The sequence below is a fragment of the Delphinapterus leucas genome, chromosome 19 (assembly GCF_059928025.1).
Source record: "Delphinapterus leucas isolate spDelLeu-1000000601 "Yukka" chromosome 19, BTC_Dleu_Yukka2, whole genome shotgun sequence".
In the NCBI taxonomy this organism is placed as follows: domain Eukaryota; kingdom Metazoa; phylum Chordata; class Mammalia; order Artiodactyla; family Monodontidae; genus Delphinapterus; species Delphinapterus leucas.
The window spans coordinates 32,783,432-32,804,396 of NC_143147.1; the positions used below are offsets into that span (position 1 = coordinate 32,783,432).

The window sequence follows — 20,965 nt, forward strand, 5'->3', positions numbered from 1 at the left end:
AAAGGTGTAGTAAAATGCATGAAAACCAAATCTGAGCAATGGCACTCTAGAATCCATATGCAGTACCAATGGAAAAAGGAGAGTGGAAAGAATGCAAAGTAAAATGTTACTTCTCTATTATGTCTTTTTCCTCCTGCTGTTGCTCTGTATATCACATCTACACTAGACTGACTTCAGTGTTGACAAGCTAGGCAATATTTCTAAACTAGAGAACAAATACTAAATGCTTAGTATTTCCAATTTTAAGTCTAATTATACAAATGGTTAATAAGGATGCTACGGTGCTTCTTATTGCTAGGTTTAAGGCCGCCTTTCATCCTCCTCGTAAATCCTCTAGAAAAAGAGCCCCAACCTTGGATTTATTATCAGTGAGAGTAACACAAATGTCAGATGCTAAATAATTCAGGTCGTGTCCACTAAGAAAGTGTTGTTTTACTTACAGCCTTAGGAGCCACATATCCACCAGGTGCCATGCCTATCCCCGTGGAGAGTTCAAATAGGTCATTCAGACCACTGCTGACCACAGCAGGAGTAGGTGAAGGAGCAAAGGTTGCAGGCACTGATGATGGGATGAAGGACTGTCCCCCCTGCAGGGAATAAAAGGGAAGGGGAGCAGGGAGGTCAGAAAGAACTCATTAATAGTCCTTAAAATGTTGCTGTATATTTTAATAGTATTGATAAATCAATAAGAACACACCATAATTACAATATTCTTAGGCGTTTAATTCGTATATTCTTTGTCCTTCAAATCATCATGGTTATTTTTTCGTCATTGAAAAGATACACACACTCTTTAGAAGTTCTATCAAGAGAGTCATCAGTAGGATCAGGAACACAGTGATCCAAAGTTTTTTCCGTCTGTTTCCAATTTTAGCTTCCATGATTCTGTGCAAGAGGCCTACAGGTACCCTAATGAAGGGGGAATCTGTTTCTATAGAAAGAAGGAGAAGCATCCAACTTAGACAGCAGTTCCATTTCCACTTGGGCCCAGGCAAGTCTTATTTCCCCATTTAGGCATAAATATCTAGGAGGAAACTCTCCTGGGGGAGATGGATACTCACACTCCCCTAACTCACGTACGAGGAGAGTCTCACTCTGAGTCCAGCAGACGCTCAAGCTCTTTCTAGACGACAGAAAAGAGTATTCTCTCGTCAAGATGGGAGGTTCCATTTCCTTTAGCCCTTTAATGTCAGGAAGACAAAGAACTCTGTAGACACCAGAGCGCCAATCCCTAAAGAGACCCCTACACCACATGTGGTGTATGGTCCCAAAGATTCCAAGTAACCCTACGCTACTCTCTACTCTTCATACACCGCTACAGACGTTCTGGTGTACAGGGCCAGATAGCAGCAGTGGCTGGTCTGAGAACGTGTGCATAGCAAAGGCATCAAACAGGGGGCAGTGCATCCCATGGTGAAAAAAAACGATGGCACTGACTGCCAGACTTCCTCCAATGCCCCCGTCAAGGTCACTGCCAAGCTGAAAGAGAGAAAGGAGAGAGAGGAGAGAAAGGTAGGTTCATTTAGCTAAGTACTAGATGCCCATACAGAATCTGTAAATTGCTCTACCAAGTTGCGGGCAATACATGCTATTCAACTTGACTCCCAAAGCCTAAAGAAATTCTAGATTGCAAAGAAATATAACCTAGGGGAACTGAGTAGGGGAAGTGATGGTGTGTGGGAGTTTTGAGAAAACGTGGAAAGAAGATGGAGCTGGGACATCTCAGGGATGTTTCAGATCCAATCTTTCCACTGGGGTACATAAGCACAAACCCAAACAGGATTTAAAGAGTTTACATATTCCAAGAAGCTATATCTCTAAGTCGTAATGTTCTGAATATGTTTCATTTTTTCTTTAAAAGGAAATTTAAGGGGGGGGGGAGAAAAAGAAAAACTAAAATATGTTTTCAACTACAAAACTTGCCGCCACACTGAGAAAGTGGGAACCAAACCAGTAATGAGCTGCAATTTCAAGCTTCAAAAATTATAGCCTGAACAAGAGTGATTTTCAGAGTTTAGAACTCTCCTAAGAAAGCAAACGGCTGGGTTAGGAAGATATCCTATCTGGGCAGGAAATGCGAAGGCATGCAATTCTTCAAATCTCTCCCACAGTCAATACAGCTAAGGAGAAATGCTGTGATTTATCTGGAGTAGATCATTTAAAAGGATGCTAACTATTGGAGAATTAGACTAATGCAATTAGCTAGGTGACAGGAAAATAATTCCACATGGTCTTACTTCTGCCTCTTTTTCCCGTCAGGGCTCTGATATAATTCACCCTGAATTCCAGGACAAAAGCATTAAAGAAGAACTGAAGCTGGAAATAGCTAGCATGAAGAAACATAAAACACACATACCCACAACTAATGGTGCTGTTCAGAAAGCAAACAATATGTTTTTGTGCTACGATTCTATACTGCTACTTCCTTACTTCTCACTGTGCATCTAACATTCCCCTCTGAATCACCAAATGCCTTGTCTGCTTTACAAAACACTGTTTCCTTTATTGTCTGTCATTTAGTCGTAGAAACTTGGAGAGCTCTAGGCTGTGGTTGTGTTAAAAAAAAAAAAAAAAAAACAACTGTATTTGTCTTCAGGATTTGAGAGAGGGGATTTATTACCTTCTCAATGGACAGATATATAAAACTGGGTTGCCAAAATCTCAAAAATAATATACATACTGAAAAATAATGGGACTTATTTCCACCACGACAGAACAAAAACCCCCAGGCGTTTCATAACTGGCATGAATAAGCATGTTCTGCACTAAGCTACAGAACACTCCAAACCTCAAAGAACCAACATTTGCAAAGTCTGGTTCCTGAAGACTATTTACTGGTTGGACGTGGGGCGAGAAATCACAGGCATACAGATAAAAAGGTCATCACAACCAAGAGTTCGAGTAACTGGAAAAGAATGACAGCAAATAGAAAAGATATTACACACCTACCTTCTCCCTGTTTCTAGAATAACACACATCCATAGCATGACATCTGAAAAGCATGAGATTCCTTTTATTCAAACACACACTCACATTTGCTGGACATAAGGTACTATGGGGACTATAAAGATGCCGGGCAATGAGGGGAAAACAGTAGATGAACGAGATCCAGGCTTTGCAAACTGGCAAAAAAACAAAACACGTAATGTAAAAACCATACAGAATATACTAAAGCAAAAAAAGAAAGTTCTGAATAGAAGAGCCTCCTTTAGGCTGAAGGATAATGAAAAGAAGCTTCAAAGACATGGTAGTGTGAAATTACAGAATGCAAAAATGGGGGAGGTTATTTCTCAAATAGCCTGAACAAAGGTTAAGAAGTAGGAATAAAAGCATGATCAAGAAGGATGAGTAGGGACTTCCCTGGTGGTCCAGTGGCTAAGACTCCATGCTGCCAATGCAGGGGATCCAGGTTCGATCCCTGGTCAGGGACTAGATCCCGCATGCCGCAACTAAGAGTCTGCATGCCGCAACTAAAGATCTCGCACACCACAACTAAAAGATTCCCTCATGCCGCAACGAAGATCCCACATGCCACAACGAAGATCCCGCATGCGGCAATGAAGATCCTGTGTAGCCAAATAAATAAATAAATAAATAAATACTTTTAAAAAAAAAAAAAGGAAGAAGAAGGAGTAGTCTAATTAGACTGGAGCACAGGGTAGATATGTGTTAAAAAAAAAATGTCAAAGAAAATAAGTTTGCAAAGGCAAACTGATTATGGTTAAGTCTTTAGTTTTCAATTCCTCCATCACAGAAACCTGGAGGTTTCTTAGAGTAAGATTCAATCTTTCTAAGATTACTAATAACTACTTCAATTGTGTTCTATTAACTATGGTTTTCAACCTTAGATACACAATGGAATAAACCACCTGCGTGTGTATAACTGTGGGGAGGAGGGGGATTTTTAGAAGTACTGATGCCCGAGTCTCAATCCCAGCCATAGTGATTTAATTGTTCTGAGTTGTAGCCTGGACATCAGAATTTTAAAAAGCTGCCCTAGTGATTCTAATGTACAGACAGGGTTGAAAACCATTGCCTTAGAGAATTAACTATGATTTGGAATCAGACAAGAATATATGTTCAGGAATTACTTTGGCACTAACTCCTGAATTGAAAAGGAACCTAGAACTTAAGAAGAAAGAAAACCCCATTTATTTATTTTTTATACATTAATTAATTTTTGGCTGCGTTGGGTCTTCGCTGTGGTGCGCGGGCTTCTCATTGTGGTGGCTTCTCTTGTTGTGGAGCACGGGCTCTAGGCACACGGGCTTCAGTAGTTGTGGCTCACCGGCTCTAGGGCACAGGCTCAGTAGTTGTGGCGCACGGGCTTAGCTGCTCTGCGGTATGTGGGATCTTCCCAGGCCAGGGCTCGAACCTGTGTCCCCTACATTGGCAGGAGGATTCTTAACCACTGTGCCACCATGGAAGTCCAAGAAAAACCCTTTCTAAGGAAGGGAATGATGCAGAATGTCTCACTTGTCCTGATGCTGGTTTTGATTTAGTTTTATGACTTTCTGATGGGCTTACACATCCTCCCCCCAGCAACTCTCCTCCCTTCTGGCCTATCTCACAACTGAAGCTTGAAAGAGATGGAATTCTTTATGGACCTTGTTGGCACTCGATGGCAAGAAAGAAAAAACACACTGGAAGAGAAATGGCAGCATTATCAAATATGCTACATTAAATAAAAGGCATTGAGAAAAGGCACTCACTAGTGGTGTTATTTCCAAAGGAAATAAAGCCCATTTATAGCCCTTATTTTCTTAGATTTCATTCTTATTATACTTGAGTATTATATGAATATTATCTTAGCTGGACAGGATCTAAAGGTACTCGCCCCCGCTCCTCCCCACCATGCTGCTTGTCAATTTTATTCAAAAACATGTAAGAGAAACTGAAAAGTAATTCTGATACTCCTTTGTTTACATTCAGCTTATCAAATACAACTCAGCTGCAACCCACAATCAAGAACTCTTGATCTTACAGAGACAGAATCCAAAGGGTGTTAGAGACATGTAGCCAGAAACATAAAGGTTCACATAACTGTGCTATGTCCAAAGAAAAAAAGGAAAGGACAATTTCAATATGTTTTCTAACTAGCAAAACTATAGCTTACTCAGACTTTATTCAGCATCTTTTCTTTTGACTGAAAAGTTTCTAAGGGAGGTTATCATCTTCCTCTCTGAAAATATGACACAGGTGACAAGACAGCACAGTGTTGGGCAAGAGTAACTAACAGGGAGATGTCAGCAAGGATGGGAGCCAATTCCCCAGTGAGGGCCTCTCCTATCTACAGCGACAAGCAGGCTGATGCAGATATTAATCGAGGAGGGGGCGGGGGGAGGCTAGAAAGCTAAACAAAACACAGCAATGTCGTTGTCATGTTGGCCTGAACTAGCCACTAACCATTTCAGTTCAGTTGCTGATATCATCTGGAGTCAGACAAGATTCATCTGTTTGGTAATACTTACTAATCAGGTAGGGTACAAAATCAGTCAAACTGGACTTGTAAAATTTCAGTGATATCTATTATCCAGTAAGCTGGGAGAGGTGAGTGAAAAGTGCCAGAGGCATAAGGCATGGCTTTAATCTCAATCTTAGGTGTCAAAATACTGTGTACCTTTTAAGTGTCTTTTGGAGCTGTCCATTTCCCGTTAATCCCAGGACTGCCTTAATGAGGCCGCTCTTTTCTCCATGAAGGAAATAATGTCAACTACAGACCAACTAAATCAGGATATAGGAAGATGAAGGAGAGGTGCCAATTTCAGGAAAAGAACACTTCAAATGCTGAAAACTGAGCAGAATTTTCCTACAGGTCCATAGCTGATACCCAAGTCTAAAATTTCTGCTAGTGGTAAAGCTTCCCCAGCCCCCAATCTAAATCACATTAAATGGCACTAAGAATAACATTAACATTTCGCTACTGCCACAGAGTAGGTGCTTTATCATGCCTGAAGTAGTGCTGAAATAGGTTCAGTTCATGTTGAACCAGGGAGATGTGTCGCTGCACTGTTCATTCAGTAATTGGATGGAAAGTAGTGATTTCATGGGGACTTATTTTATGGGCTAAAGGGATTTCAGCACGGTTACATGAGCTCTGCTGCAGAACCAGGCTGAGTCAAAAGTTTGCGAGCTGAGTCTGCATACCAAAAGGAAATACCTTCATCCAACGGCAACATGCTACAAAAGCAGAAGTACAGAGAAAGAACCCCAGACTGAGGTTCTGTAAGGGACCAAGTCTGCCTGACTCCAAGAAAAGGAAAAGTCTTGACATGGCCGCCAAGCAGACCGAAAACAAAACAAGAACAACAACAAAAAAAACCCCACATGGGATTTCCCTGGTGGCCCAGTGGTTAAGAATCCGCCTGCCAACGCAGGGGACATGGGTTCAATCCCTGGTCCGGGAAGATCCCACATGCCACGGAGCAACTAAGCGCGTGTGCCACAACTACTGAGCCTGCACTCTACAGCCCGTGAGCTACAACTACTGAGCCCAAGTGCCACAACTACCGAAGCCCGCACGCCTGGAGCCCGTGCTCCGCAACAAGAGAAGCCACCGCAGTGAGAAGCCCGCGTAGCACAACGAAGAGTAGCTCCCACTCACTACAACTAGAGAAAGTCCCTGCGCAGCAACAAAGACCCAATGCAGCCAAAAATAAATAAACAAGTAAAAATAAAATTAAATGCAAAACCCCAAACCCCCCACAAATGTTCACAATCACTGCTCTGGGTTAGCCCCTTTGAGGTCCATCTGACCAGTCTAAAATATACCTGTCTGGCTTCTGAAACTGGAGCTGAGTATCTGAAGACATTCTCTTAATTAGAGGTGTAGATCTTAAGCTCACACATTTCTTTGCTCCTGTCTAGAATTATCACCTCCTTTATTTGACACTTTCCAGAACTGATTTAATTGAAAGGAGTCTAAGGAATGCTTCAGGTCATATAGCTCTGCTGGTTAGGAGTCAAAACAGAATGATGTAAAAATAGTACACAATGATTCCGATCACAAACAAAACTTATACCAAAATCCTACTGGTGTCAGAAACATCAGTCTGTGTTTTTCCTATTAGCTTTTAGATTTTAGAAGGCACACACTATCTTGTCTTCTAGGTAAAAGTATGGTTTTCCAGCTCTTGGGCTACAAATTTTGATTTAATCTTCAAAAAGCTATTTAGAAAAGCACCATAAAATATAACTAATCAAATTGGTGAAAAGAATCTGTAACCATGCAAAAGCTATTAGACAAACTCATGGTGAGAATAGACTTGATGTGGAATAGCGTAAATGAGTTGAGATCATACAAAATCATCAGAAGACCCCTTAACTTGAAGGAAAAAACGTCTTACATCAACGGAAAAATAGCGAGATAAAATAGATTACTTCCTGAGATGGGACAGGGAATAGAATGTGACAGAAAGTCCTTAGAATGGCCACTGTTGGTCTCTTAGGTCAGATATAACTCAATGGTCAAGGCAGTAAAAATTCACAGGAGAAGCTCTGCATTCTGTCTCATTTTCCTTTGCAGTAATTACTACCTATGTACTTGTTTGTCATTCGTCTCCCCTCACTACAATGTATGTTTGTAAGGACTCGCCACAACTATATTCCCAGTACATAGAATAGAGCCTGAAAAGGAATAAGCACTCAAATATTTACTGAGTGAATGCATTTCCATATAAGCACCACTATGGCAGTATTATTTCTTGGGGAGACAATTTGGAAATGAATCATTTTATTGGTGAAAATTATCACAAAATGGACAGAAGGCTGACAAAACTGTTTCCCCAACTGACTTAAGAGCACCATATCTGCATCAACACTGCCAACACATATGAATACAACCAATTAGGGGAAAAAGTGACCCCACCCACTCCGTTCCCACCCCAAGGCCAAAGATCTTTCTAGAAAGGGAAATGTATTGTCTGAGTGGTTTTGATTGCCAGTTTTCAGCACAAGAATGTCCTGTGCATCACTTACTTGCCTTGAAAGTACTTGCTTTATATCACAATTCACCACCAAACAGATGGGAACACAGGATTTTGTGGCTCTATCTGAAAGCAATCTTATTCCTTTTGCTGCGAGATAGATGTATAAACGTATCCAATCCCTCGCCTCATTAATGAATAAACTTCTAAAGTCTTTCTCAAACTTTCAAGTGCCTCCTAATGATAAGCTAGCCCAAACTCACACACAGGGCATCTGGGAGGTATAGCATGGAGAGGCCTAGGGCAAACAAGCCTTGTGTTTTATCTTAAACATTCATGCAATTTTACATTCTAAGCTGTAATACAGTGTGTTTACATTCCTTACCATCAAGTAAGACTGACACTGCAAGATGATGAACCAGGTTTATCCTGCAGCTTCAAATGCACCCTGTGCTCTGCTGTGTACTCCAGAGACTGTGTACCCTAGTCTGAGAAGGACCAAAGTTAAGTGAGACTGAATTCTATTCTGGAAAATGGTAATAACAAAAAAACTGGAGGAATCACAGGACAGTGGAAAAGTGCGTATAAACTTTAAAGTTTTGAAGAAGTCTGGGTTCAAAATCCTGACTCTGAGTCTTGCTTGCTATGCCATCTTCAGTTTTTTTGTAAAATGGGACCCAATACCAATTACCTTGCAGACTTATTTTGAGGATTAGGCATTATAAAAGTTCTAGCACAGAGACTGGCACAGAAATAGGCACTCAATATTTGGTAATTATTCCCAACACTGCCTGAGGCCAGCCTTCACTAAATCTATGCATTGATAAAAAAGACAGTGGTTACAAGAGCCACTGAAGAATTTATCAGCCAAAATTAGGCTACAATTTACAAAACTGTCTTCACAAGACTACCAACTCTAAAACTTAAGCTCTTAAATCACAGCAACTCTTTTCCAGAGGAAGAGATATGAAGATGCAAAACTAGTATGTACAATGGATTTCCCACGGGCTAAAAAAACCCTCAAAATCATTACTACAATAGTTCATGAGCTGAAATATCTGGAAGGTAAAAACCTGTAAGAAACAGGGTAGGAGGTTCTGAAAAACATACACTGGAGTCAGGAAAAGGCAGTTTCTCCTCTCTTCTACTCCATCCTAGCTGGGCACACTGAAGCACATATCTCTGGCAGGAAACCCTTCGTCAGCACACAGAAAGGGCACTCTGGATAATGCTTCCTTTCTATTCTTGATGCACAATAGCACCATTTTTCTAAATAGAATAACGCACAGCACCTTGGATAAACAGAAGGCCGTAATTTAGCCAAGGCCTGACAGTCTGCTGACAGCCTGAAAGTAATGGCAACAAATAACTGAGATTCAATTATTACTCTAGCGATCCTCAGAGATGTCAAACTCATTAGCAGATGCTGTATCTTTATAACATGTATGCAAGATTTACATACTTGGGTGCCGGGTTACCTCTCACACTACACCAAACCAGAAGGATCTGCACCACAGTCAGAAATGTCACACTACCCAAGATGAGCAGTTTCTTAGATTTGGTAGCAGGGGCATAAAAAGACACCTATACTGCTTCTAAAACAAAGAAACAAAAACCCCAATAACATTTAAATAGTATACTATCTTGCTCTATACACAGATCAGAGTTTCATTACCTGAATGCATTCCACATCAAGGTGACAGTTAAGTTTACACTAACAGAAGGAGGAAACTATCTACATTTAGGCAAAAGAGAATACACTAAAGGGCAAGCAAAAACTAAGGAGGAAAGTGAAAAGTACGTAGGAAATCCATTTTGATTTGAGTTTTGTGACGAAGAAGCATCATTTTTAAAAATCTGAAGCTCGGCCTACATCAATGATTTTCAAAGGTACCTGTCTCCAAAAACAAACAAACAAAAAACCAAACAACGAAAAACACCATCTAAGAGTCACCTGGGAATGGTGTGCACGTGTGTGTTTTTTTTTTTACATCATAGCAATATACCTACTTCACTCTCTTTGGTTTAAGAATCACAGCTGTTATATATGAGTCACGATTATTGATGGAAGAAGGCTGGAGCCTTCAGGTAGCTTGTGACAAATAATAATAATGAATAAATAAATTGATAAGTATTTCCTGAATGACAGTTCTAGAAAAGTCACAATTCACTAGATCTCAAAACTTCACAAGTGCAATGATGAAAGAGGGCAAACAAGATCTAATGGGAGGGTCACCAAGATGTGAAAATGGAAGAGTAATATTATCCTCTAGTGAATATCAAGTTTTAAAACAGAGGAACAGAAAATGGGTAGATAATCCAAAATACAAGACAATTTTCAGTCTCCAATTATGGAACATGAGCAAGGGTGAGAAGAACCCTGGGAATGAGCAACTAAATCTAAATCGGTCAAATTCAACTCTTGGTCAATTTCCGGTAGGCTGGATCACCTAACAGCAAATCACAACAGGAAAATGTCCTGGGGTCAGGGGGTGAGGGTGTGGAGGGGTAGGAGGAAGAACAAAGGTAAAGTCAGAGAGGCCTGTTTTGGAGGAGGTGCCAGAGGCTCACCAAAATGTAATTCTTCTGTGGAAATCACTGCCTTGGTTTAAAGATCAATTTTGTAACATCTCTACCTAACTTCATCTGGAGCTTCATTTGGCTCAATATTCTCAGTCTCGGCTGCGAAATTAAAATAACTTCGATTTTTTTAAAAAAATACCAATGTCTAAGGTCCTGTCTCCCAGAAATTCCGTTTAATTGCTCTAGGGTTGGGTCCAAATGCTGACAATATATATTTTTAAATACCAATTAGGCAGCTAGAGTGAGAACCACAAAGCTTGAAATAAAAGGTTAGTAGCTGCCACGCTTCATTAGCAGCACACCACTGACCTCTACGGGTAAGGTTCTGTTAGAAACCAGCGATAAAAGCAGCAAAAACGCTGCTGAGAGCTGTTCTGAGATGAACACCCACGGAACCTGAGTGCTGCTTGCCAGACAATCACATAACTCTAATCCAGGCCATATGTTAAATGGGGACCTGGGTCAAATTCTACCACACCCAGCAACATTCTTCTTCCTAGAGAGTGAAAGACAGACCTTTAACAAAATAATTTCAAGAGTTTCTTGCCCTCTCTCAATCTGAGGCAGAGTAGGAGCCCCCTTTCCAGGAGTGTGTTTACTACTGAAGCCAAGAGAACAAGGCATCTGGGTTTACCAACAGCTATTCAAACACTAAAGTGAAGTGGTTCACAGTGATCACAGATACTCTATGTCTTTACTATGCAAAATGTGGTCCACAGACCTGGGTGTTTGTTAGAAATGCAGACTCCTAGGTCTCACCCCAGAGCAACAAGAATCTGTCTTGTTCAAGATCTCCAGTTGATTTATGTACACATTAGCTTGAGAAGCACTGCTGTAAGGCAACAATTCATTCAAGAAACAGCACTATCTGTATAGACTAAGTAAAAACTTTGAGAACTATTTTCCTCTTTAAATTAGATAATTTACGTAAGAACAATAAAAGCATTTTAAAACTGGCATAGACTACTGCTGCCACAGAAACTCGTCTTTCACACAGCCAGATTTAGGCCTCTTCCTTGTGATGTTCTCTTAAAAGGAATCTTGGTTCTCTGAGTGATATATATTTAACTACATACAGATCCAAAGCAAAAAGAAGGGCTTTTACTCCTCATTTTGATTTCTGGGACATATTTATATCACAGAATAAGCTGAAGAAACCTGCACGTAAACACTTTCTGGGGCTATAACACCAATTATACCATTTTAAATCCCAAAGTCAGAATAAGCTAAAATTTAGAGTTACACAGAAACATTACTGGACCTACCTAGCAAAGGCTGTATAATATTTAGAAATCCAATTATAAAAACAATTTATTCTCCACCCCAAAGAGAATATCCTTTGCAAAAAAAGAAAATGAAAAAAGGCCCATGTGTGACTTGGGCTACTACAATCTGACAAAGTTCTAATTGTTTTTCTATCTGATGTAAACTTGCCAGAATTCTGACACATGACTGGATTAAGCTGTGTAAAATATAAGGAGAAAACTCACTAGTTTTAAGGGCCAGCAAGAGCTGATACAAAGCCAAATGGAAATAACATATTTCTTTCCCTTCCATGCTAAAGTGGGTTAAGAAACAAGATGACAGAATCCTGGGCCAGTCAACATCAAAATATAGAGCCTCTTTCTCCCCTCCATCCTTCAAACTTAATTTCTTTGTCTTCTTAGGTTCAGCAAGTCCACTATGTCGTAAACCACTAGGGAAATAAGCAGGGTTGGTAAGGCATAACCGTGGGGAGGATGTAACATTTAACTTGTAGCTCATGTGTCAACAGAATAGGATGAGCTATTTCAGTGTTTATAAGGGATTTCTGAGAGTCTCCATGAATATTTCAATATTCATTTGTCAGTCTCCTGAGTCTATTAAGGAGGTTATATAGCAACGCAGGATATCACACGAGGAAGCTATTCAGTCAACTCTATTCATTAGAGATATGAAAATGAAAAGCAAATGCTTTTATTCCCAAGGAAGACAAAAGCAGTGCTCATTTGTGTCACCATCAGCTAGAGTCCAGAGCTTGGCCAGTGTATAGACTCTGGAAGCAGTGACTTCCATTAGTAAAACGCATCACCCACAAAGATATGATAGTAACCCTATCTCCTCAGGCTCTCTGTCAGCCAAAAGTAAATGTACCTGTACCAGCTGGCATAAATCCCAGACATAATACTGCTCGTAAAGTAGAAGAGAAAATGCCAGTGTATGAAGCAGGAAGTAAGGTCGTTTTGTTTATGTAATCTCTGAGAACATATATTTTTGTATCTATGGCATTGCCTTCCAATTTCTGATGCTGGGAAATAAATCAGTTTGTTGGGCATATTTATAGTCATCAGGTTGATGAACAACTTATTTTCAAGTGTTCAGCTAAAAAAGCCCCTCTTAATTCCACCACAGTTAAGCATCTAATTTGCAGGGAGCCGTGTGATGAGACCTGCTATTTTTCTGGCCTTCTATACACAGATGGAACGTCATCCTTAATATTTCTCATTTATCTTTTACAGCAACAGTAACTAATTGGCTTCCACTGGTGGCACATATTCACAGATACTCTGGACATTGGAGCCTTTTAGTATTAGAATCCTGGAAGCTAATTAAATTGGAAGTATGACAGGGTGGAGTGGGGGGGTGTGGATGGAAAAAGGGAAAAAAGAACCAATCAAGAAGTACTTCTCGGGCTTCCCTGGTGGCGCAGTGGTTGAGAGTCTGCCTGCCGATGCAGGGGACACGGGTTCGTGCCCCGGTCCGGGAAGATCCCACATGCCGCGGAGCGGCTGGGCCCGTGAGCCATGGCCACTGAGCCTGCGCGTCCGGAGCCTGTGCTCCGCAACGGGAGAGGCCACAACAGTGAGAGGCCTGCATACTGCAATGAAAAAAAAAAAAAGAAGTACTTCTCAACTATAAGTAAGATACATTTTAAAAAAAAACACAAATGGCTCCAATGAACCTTTTGGAATTAGACAAGGCATAAGCCAACAAAATACAAAAAAGGCAAAAGTTTGAAAGCCTCAGAATAGGATGATCACTATGAGGTCATCTGAATGATGTTCAGGTCAGAAGGGGAATTACAGGGGCTATCCAGAGTTAAGCAGCAGGAGCAACAATAAGCTCTGGAAAGGTGACTAGGTTGGTTAAACATCAAAAGTTCCATTCAGAGGCAGGACAACAAAATAATCATGTACACTTGTAGACATATCCCATACCAATGATGAACAGTATCAATTAAATCTCTAGAAAAAATAATCCTGTCCTTTATCAAAGGACATTGCTCTGCTCATCAAGGAAAGGTCTAGTTCTAAAAAGCGGAATAATTTAAAGTTCTTCAGCATATCAAGAATTAAAAATAACCCCAGAAATTCAAAAATAAAAAGAATTTAAATAACCAAAAGAAAGAAGAAAGATGCTTACCAGACTATCTAGTCCTCCTCCCAAGAGATCCACTGCTCCCATCTGCATGGAGGATACCTGTGGCACATTGACTGGGGGACCAAGGTCAAGGTTTAAAAGATCCCCCAGAAGGTCACCTTGAGAGGGGATAACCTGAGGCTGTTCCAGGTTGGTGGCAGTGGTGGTGCCAACAGGGCTGTCACCCGCATCAGTGCTGCAAGTCACACACAGAAAGAGGGGAAAAGAGAAAAGTCAGTTTCACCTGGGACATAGTAACAAGGCAATGGGTGAAGGTCAGATATACAAAAACGGGAGGGGGAAAAAACTCTTATACTATATAACTTCATCAGTCAGTCAATTTTAATTGAGCACCTACTCTATAAGGGAACACTGTAATGAGAACTCTGGGAAAATACATCTTTTATTTTTTTAAAAAAAAAGGAAATATATTTCCTGTCCTCAAATAACTTATACTCAAACAAATAAAAAACCAGCATTCACAGAACAAGTGAAAAGCACACTCACCGTGTAAAAGCAGAAATGAGTATTGTGTGTCTGCACACTGACAGGATATAGATGAGAAGCAAAACAGAACCAGGTGGGGCTGATCCCAAAAGATTCTGAGAATGGTTTTATGGCTAGATTTTCAAAAACAGCATAGTTATGAGGAACTACCAGGGAGAGACCTTCAGAAAAAGAAAGGATAGCTTGTGCAAAGGCACAGAAATGAACAATTTGACTTGAGGGGTGGTGAAAAAATTATACTGGCAGGAGCAGACACTGTAATTGGTAAGATTTGGGGGAAGTGAAGATGAGAGAAATACAACTCTGAAAAAAGGTCTGGAGAGTTAATTTTTGTATGATAGACAATGCACAATCACTTTTATCTGTTGAACAAAGAACTAAAATGAACATTTAGAGGAACATTACCCAAGCAGCTGTGTGTATAATGGACTGAAGTTGGGAGAATGGACATGAAGATGAGCTAAGAGTGACCTAAACCGTTACTGCTACAACACTGTAAAAATAAAAACGAAGTGGTGAGTTCCAAGAGATGTTAAATGGACTAGGCAGGGGGAAATGATCTTAATAGATGGTGCTGGGTCAACTGAATAGCTGCGTGAGACAAAAATGAGCCTTGACTCCTACACCTCACAACATAAACAAAAATTAGAGATAAATCAGACATAAATGTGAAGGGGAAAACCAAGAGGATTTCCATGGCCTTGGAGAAGACAAAAGTTTCTACAAAAAGCCCTAACCAGGGCTTCCCTGGTGGCGCAGTGGTTGAGAGTCTGCCTGCCGATGCAGGGGACACGGGTTTGCGTCCCGGTCTGGGAGGATCCCACATGCCACGGAGCTGCTGGGCCCGTGAGCCATGGCCGCTGAGCCCGCGCGTCCGGAGTCTGTGCTCCGCAACGGGAGAGGCCACAACAGTGAGAGGCCTGCGTACCGCAAAAAAAAAAAAAAAAAAAAAAAAGAAAAAGAAAAAGAAAAAAAACTCTAACCATAAAAGAAAAAAAGTGATGAGCTGGACTTCATTAAAATTAAGAACATTTCTTCTTCAAATGACACCATTAAGAGAGAGTGAGAAAAGGTATTCTCCACAGACTGGGAGAAGTTTGCAAAATATCCATCTGACAAAAGACCTGTATCCAAATTATATGTAATTCCTACAGATCATTCGATCATTACATAAAGAATTCCTACAAAGATGATAACTCATTAAAAAATAAGGAAAAGATCAGGCATGACACAAAAGAAGATATACTAGCAGTCTATAAACATGAAAAGGTACTTGCATCTTTACTCATCAGGAAAATGCAAATTAAAACTATAAGACACCACTACAAATCAACCAGAATGGCTAAAATTAAAATGATTGACAATACCAAGTGCTGCTAAGGATGTGGATCACCTAGAACTCTTATACATTTCTGGAAGGAGTGTGCACTGGTACAATCACTTGGGAAAACTGGCAGTATCTCCTATAGCTAAATATATATCTATTCTATAATCCAGCAATTCCACGAAGTGTATACACAAGAGAAATGAGTATATAGGTCTACCAACAGAAATATATACGAATATTCGCAGCAGCTTTCTCCATAAGAGCCCCAAATTGGAAACAACCCAAAGATACATCAACAGCAGATATAAATAAATTGTGGCATATGCAGGCAATGGGATACTATGCACTAATAAATAGGAACGCACAACTGATAACACGGCATTAGGGTAGTCTCAGATATTATACTGTGCAAAAAAGCTAGAAACAGAAGAGCAAATGCTGTATGGTTCCATTTACATGATGTTCAAGAAGAGGCAAAACTAATCTACAGTGATAGAAATCAAAACAGTGGTTATCTCTGGAGGGTGGCTATAACAGCAAAATGGCATGAGGAGTCTTCTGGGGTGCTGGAAATATCCTATATCTGATCAGAGTGGCGGTTGTATGAGTATATGCACACGTAAAAATCTATTGAGCTATACACTAAAGATTAGTGCGCTAATACTAAGATTATTATAAATGACATATTAATTTAAAAAGTGAAAAAAAACAATGAAAATTTCAGGCTCGGACAGCTTCACTGTGAATTATTCCAAACGTTTAAGCAAAAAGTAAAACCAGGGCTTCCCTGGTGGCGCAGTGGTTGAGAGTGCACCTGCCGATGCAGGGGACACGGGTTCGTGCCCCGGTCTGGGAAGATCCCACATGCCGTGGAGAGGCTGGGCCCGTGAGCCATGGCCGCTGAGCCTGCGCGTCCGGAGCCTGTGCTCCGCCAACGGGAGAGGCCACAACAGTGAGAGGCCCACGTACCGCCAAAAAAAAGTAAAACCAATCTTAGATAAACTTTAAAGTAGAACAGAGAATGACAATTGAAAAATATCTGAAAGTATTTCAGTTTTATTGAATGTTAAGGAATTACCCCTAATTTTGGCTTGATAATATATTGTGATTTTTTTTTAAAGTCCTTATCTTTGAGAGATACCAAGTAAAGTACTCATTGGTGAAGTGATATGAGGTCTGGCATTTAATTTAAAATACTCCAGCTCCCTCAAAAAAAAATCTGTGGGGATGATGAATGAAACAAGATTGGCAAAATACTGATTACTGTTGAAACTGAGTGATGAGTAAACGTGTTTGTTATACCATTCTATCTTGTATGTTTCCTAAGATTTATATAATTTTTTAAAAACTAAAAAACCACTATAAAAATTCCATTAATAAACAAATGCTTTCTTAAAAAACGAAAACCCTAGGTAGGTTCTGACAACACTTGAACAAAGAAGAATGAAGAATCAAACTCAGAAAAAACAAAAACGAAGAAGCGAAAGACTAGTGTTGCTCCTTATAAGAGGAATCTGGAGGGACGATAGGGAAAATAATATGCTGCTTTCAATTCTGTTAAGTTTCAAGTGAGAAAAACAAGTAGGGAAGTCCAACAGACAGCTAAGGAAAAGGGACTGGCAGTCAGAGTTACAGAAGTGAACTTGGGAAGAAAGTCACATACCCGCCTCAGGTGAAATGAGCAGAGTAACGCGGGGGTGCTGTGCTAAGAGCAGGGCGTATTTAACAGAATGTATCAGTGGTAACTGTGCTTAGAAGATAAACCGCCTAAGGGAATACACAGAGAAGGTTCAGAATGAGCCTTGTGATACAACCAGAGAAGAGAAGGAACACAAAATTGCAACGATTAAAGAGAGAAAAACAATCTAAAAAAAAGAGGGCTTAGGAGGAAAAAGTGTCAAGGAAGCCAAAAGGAGACCTATCTAGATTGGGGAGAGGGTGGGTACAAAATAAAGCCAAAAATTAATAAGGAAGTCAAAGGGAAACAATTTCATATACACCTAGCAAGAAATATATGAAATCTCCATAAAGGGTATCCTCTGCCCCTGAAATTCTATCATCTCCCAACATGTACCGTTTGGGAAATGTGACAAAGCACATGGATTTATCAGCACCTTTAAATAGAAGGCAGAATAGGCACATATTCTCCTCCACTCTAATACACAGGTAAGAGTATTATGAGAAGACAAAAGTGAGTTAGATGAAAAGAAATAAATGATCTTATAGTTTCTACAAATTAAGAACATGATAAATCATTATTATGTATTTTTTCTAAACGGAAGACACAAGAAAACTAACATGAAAATCTTTCCCCATTGTGAAGGCAAGGGAAATAACTGTATAAAACTGTCATCAAAGCAGTATTTATTTATTTATTTTTTGTGGTACGCGGGCCTCTCACTGTTGTGCCCTCTCCCATCGCGGAGCACAGGCTCCGGACGCGCAGGCTCAGCGGCCATGGCTCACGGGCCTAGCTGCTCCGCGGCACGTGGGATCTTCCCGGACCGGGGCACGAACCCGTGTCCCCTGCATCGGCAGTATTTTTAAAAGGTGAGATATTTCCAAGTTAGACAACTATTTACCATCTCATGCCCACAGAGCAGCTGACAAGTATAGTAAGCAATACTCAACTAAAAAGCACTTTTCCCTTTCCCAAGTGATTTTAAAAGGCCTCATGAAGTAAGCATTTTTCAGCCTCTAAGGTTTTATGGTGCAAATGTATTTCACGTCAGAGGCATATCACTTATTACCCTTAGGACGCAGAAGAAAGCTAGGTGATGTCAGTACTCCTACAGACATGCCATTCGCAGCAACATACCAATATTTATTTCAAAGGGGATTTTTCTGCACTTGTGTTTCTCTTTTAAAAACACAAAACAGGGCTTCCCGGGTGGCGCAGTGGTTGAGAGTCCGCCTGCCGATGCAGCGGACGCGGGTTCGTGCCCCGGTCCGGGAAGATCCCACGTGTCGCGGAGCGGCTGGACCTGTGAGCCATGGCCGCTGAGCCTGCGCGTCTGGAGCCTGTGCTCCGCAACGGGAGAGGCCACAGCAGTGAGAGGCCCGCGTAGCGCAAAAAAACCCCCCAAAACGCAAAACAAGCACAAATGGACAAAAAGGTCATCCAAAAAGGAACCACATAAGGAATTGTGAAGGTAACCAATTGAAGGCTAGTAATCTGATAAAGACCTTATGTAAGAGACTGTGCTTCTTTTTACATATTGGTTCTCTCTTTGTGTTCTAGGAAGAGTTGTTTTTGTTTGTTGATTTGTTTCACTTTCCCCATCCCATTTGAGGGTCAAAGTTATCAGGAGAAAGGTAATTTAAATGGCAAACAACAGAAAGTCCATATCTATTTATCAAAACTTGAAGCACAGACTGGGAGATGTACTTAGAACTTAAATGGTCATATCTAGCGAATGTTAAATATGCTTGCCTACGAGGTCAAACACCCTGGAACGAGGCCTGATCCTCATGAAACCACAAGTTTCCTTTGGGTGAAAATCACAGCACTGCCCTAAAACCAAAGATTCAACTCAAGGGCTAATGAAAGATTAATAATCATTTTCTTGGGTACTGCCCTTTTCTTTTTGTTTATCTGTGCCCATAGTCTGTTAAAACAGAGCTACAGTATTGTAAACGTTGACTAATTTGTAAAGCAATAAATCCTACACTCTGGCTATTCATGAACCACTGAAACACCTATATTAGACAATACGAGACACTCAGAAACGGTGCAAGTGCAGATACTCTAACCACTCAGAGATCAAATTCTACTTAGATTTGAGGTTTATTATAATTAATGAAGGGAGATTCTGAAAAGATTCCAAGATACCCATTATAAGAGTTTATTAGAGTACTGCCGCTCCCAAATTAAAATTTTAAGGTTATCTATAAAGCAAGAGTTCCATGTTACCTGACAGTCTGTTCATAATAGCATTTCCTTACTGATATGGAGCAATTTATTTTGGCAAAAAAAGGTACAGGCAACTGAACAACTATGTCTACACAGAATCTAGGCTGCTCTTATAAAACAACCCTGCAAACATTATTTCACCAACAGCTAGCTTTACAGCATAAGAGAAGCAGTATCTGCTAACTTCATCCATAAGCTTGAACCAAAGTTACAGTAAAGGATAAAAATAGCTAAATGTATACATGGGCGGACCTCATTTTATTGTACTTTGCAGATATCGCAGTCTCTACAAATTCAAAGTTTGTGGCAACCCTGCATTGTCGGATGATGATAAGCATTTTTTAGCAATACAGTATTTTTATATATATATTTTATATTTATTTTATACAAAACCAGTTTCATAGTATATATACTGCTCCTCAAGCTGCTTTCCATATTGGCACATACAGCTGTCATTTTTCCACTGTATATGCAGCACTGCATCATTATTTACTAGTGTCCTATTGATGAACATTTAGGCCGTTGCCTCTTTCTCCTTCTTTCCTACTATTTATCTTTGCAATCATTATAAAGTGGCAATAAATATCCTGGTATCCACCTCTCAGAATGTCTATATAGTGGCATTCATTTACGCATGAATTGTTCCAGTGGTATCATGTTATTAAAGGCAACAATCAGTCCCATTTCAATTTCTGTATTTAAAACACATACAAAAATATTTTCTTTAAACTAGGCCAGGGTTTTTCCCGTGACTTTCTACATAAGCAGATGAACTGGTTTATAATTTAGCCATTTAAGGCACGTATCATTCAGCTCAACACCGGAAGTGACCCTGATGGTTTTATATACATTTTCTTAATCATGTATTATTTAATTTGCACTCAAAATGGAGTGCTGGTTAAAAACAAAAAAGCATAAAGAACACTGACATACAAGTTAATACAGTATAAAAATGGTAAATTTTACCTCAAGATAATCTTTATCACATTCATAGGCTGCATTATTCTAATAGAAATGCACATATATACATGTATTATTCATATCAAAATGTTTGTAGTATTTGAAATGCCAGGGTTAAAAAAAGGAAACAGTGGTACTATCCAATTTAAATGAGTTTGTTTTGTTGCTTGTTGGGAGGGGGGCTAATTTGCTCCTGAGGAAGTGTTTATAAATAGCAGCCTGAAACCTCCTCACTTAGATTTTCATTTGGAAACAAAGCGTGAATATTATGAAACATAAACAAGTTGATTTTTTAAAAGAGCAGAATACAACTTTCTCCAAGTATCACATCAGGAAAGCAATCCCCTGCCC

The 20,965-nt window shown here is 40.0% G+C and overlaps 1 protein-coding gene across 1 annotated transcript in view; it reads right to left on the minus strand.

Moving 5' to 3' along the window:
* Positions 1-20,965, minus strand: part of LOC149746711 (AP-2 complex subunit beta-like) — a 109,142-nt gene that overhangs the window by 36,663 nt on the left and 51,514 nt on the right. The window contains 3 exon segments of the mRNA XM_089901814.1: positions 441-587; positions 13,911-14,103; positions 14,415-14,509. Of these exon segments, the coding sequence (XP_089757940.1) occupies positions 441-587; positions 13,911-14,103; positions 14,415-14,509 (435 nt within the window).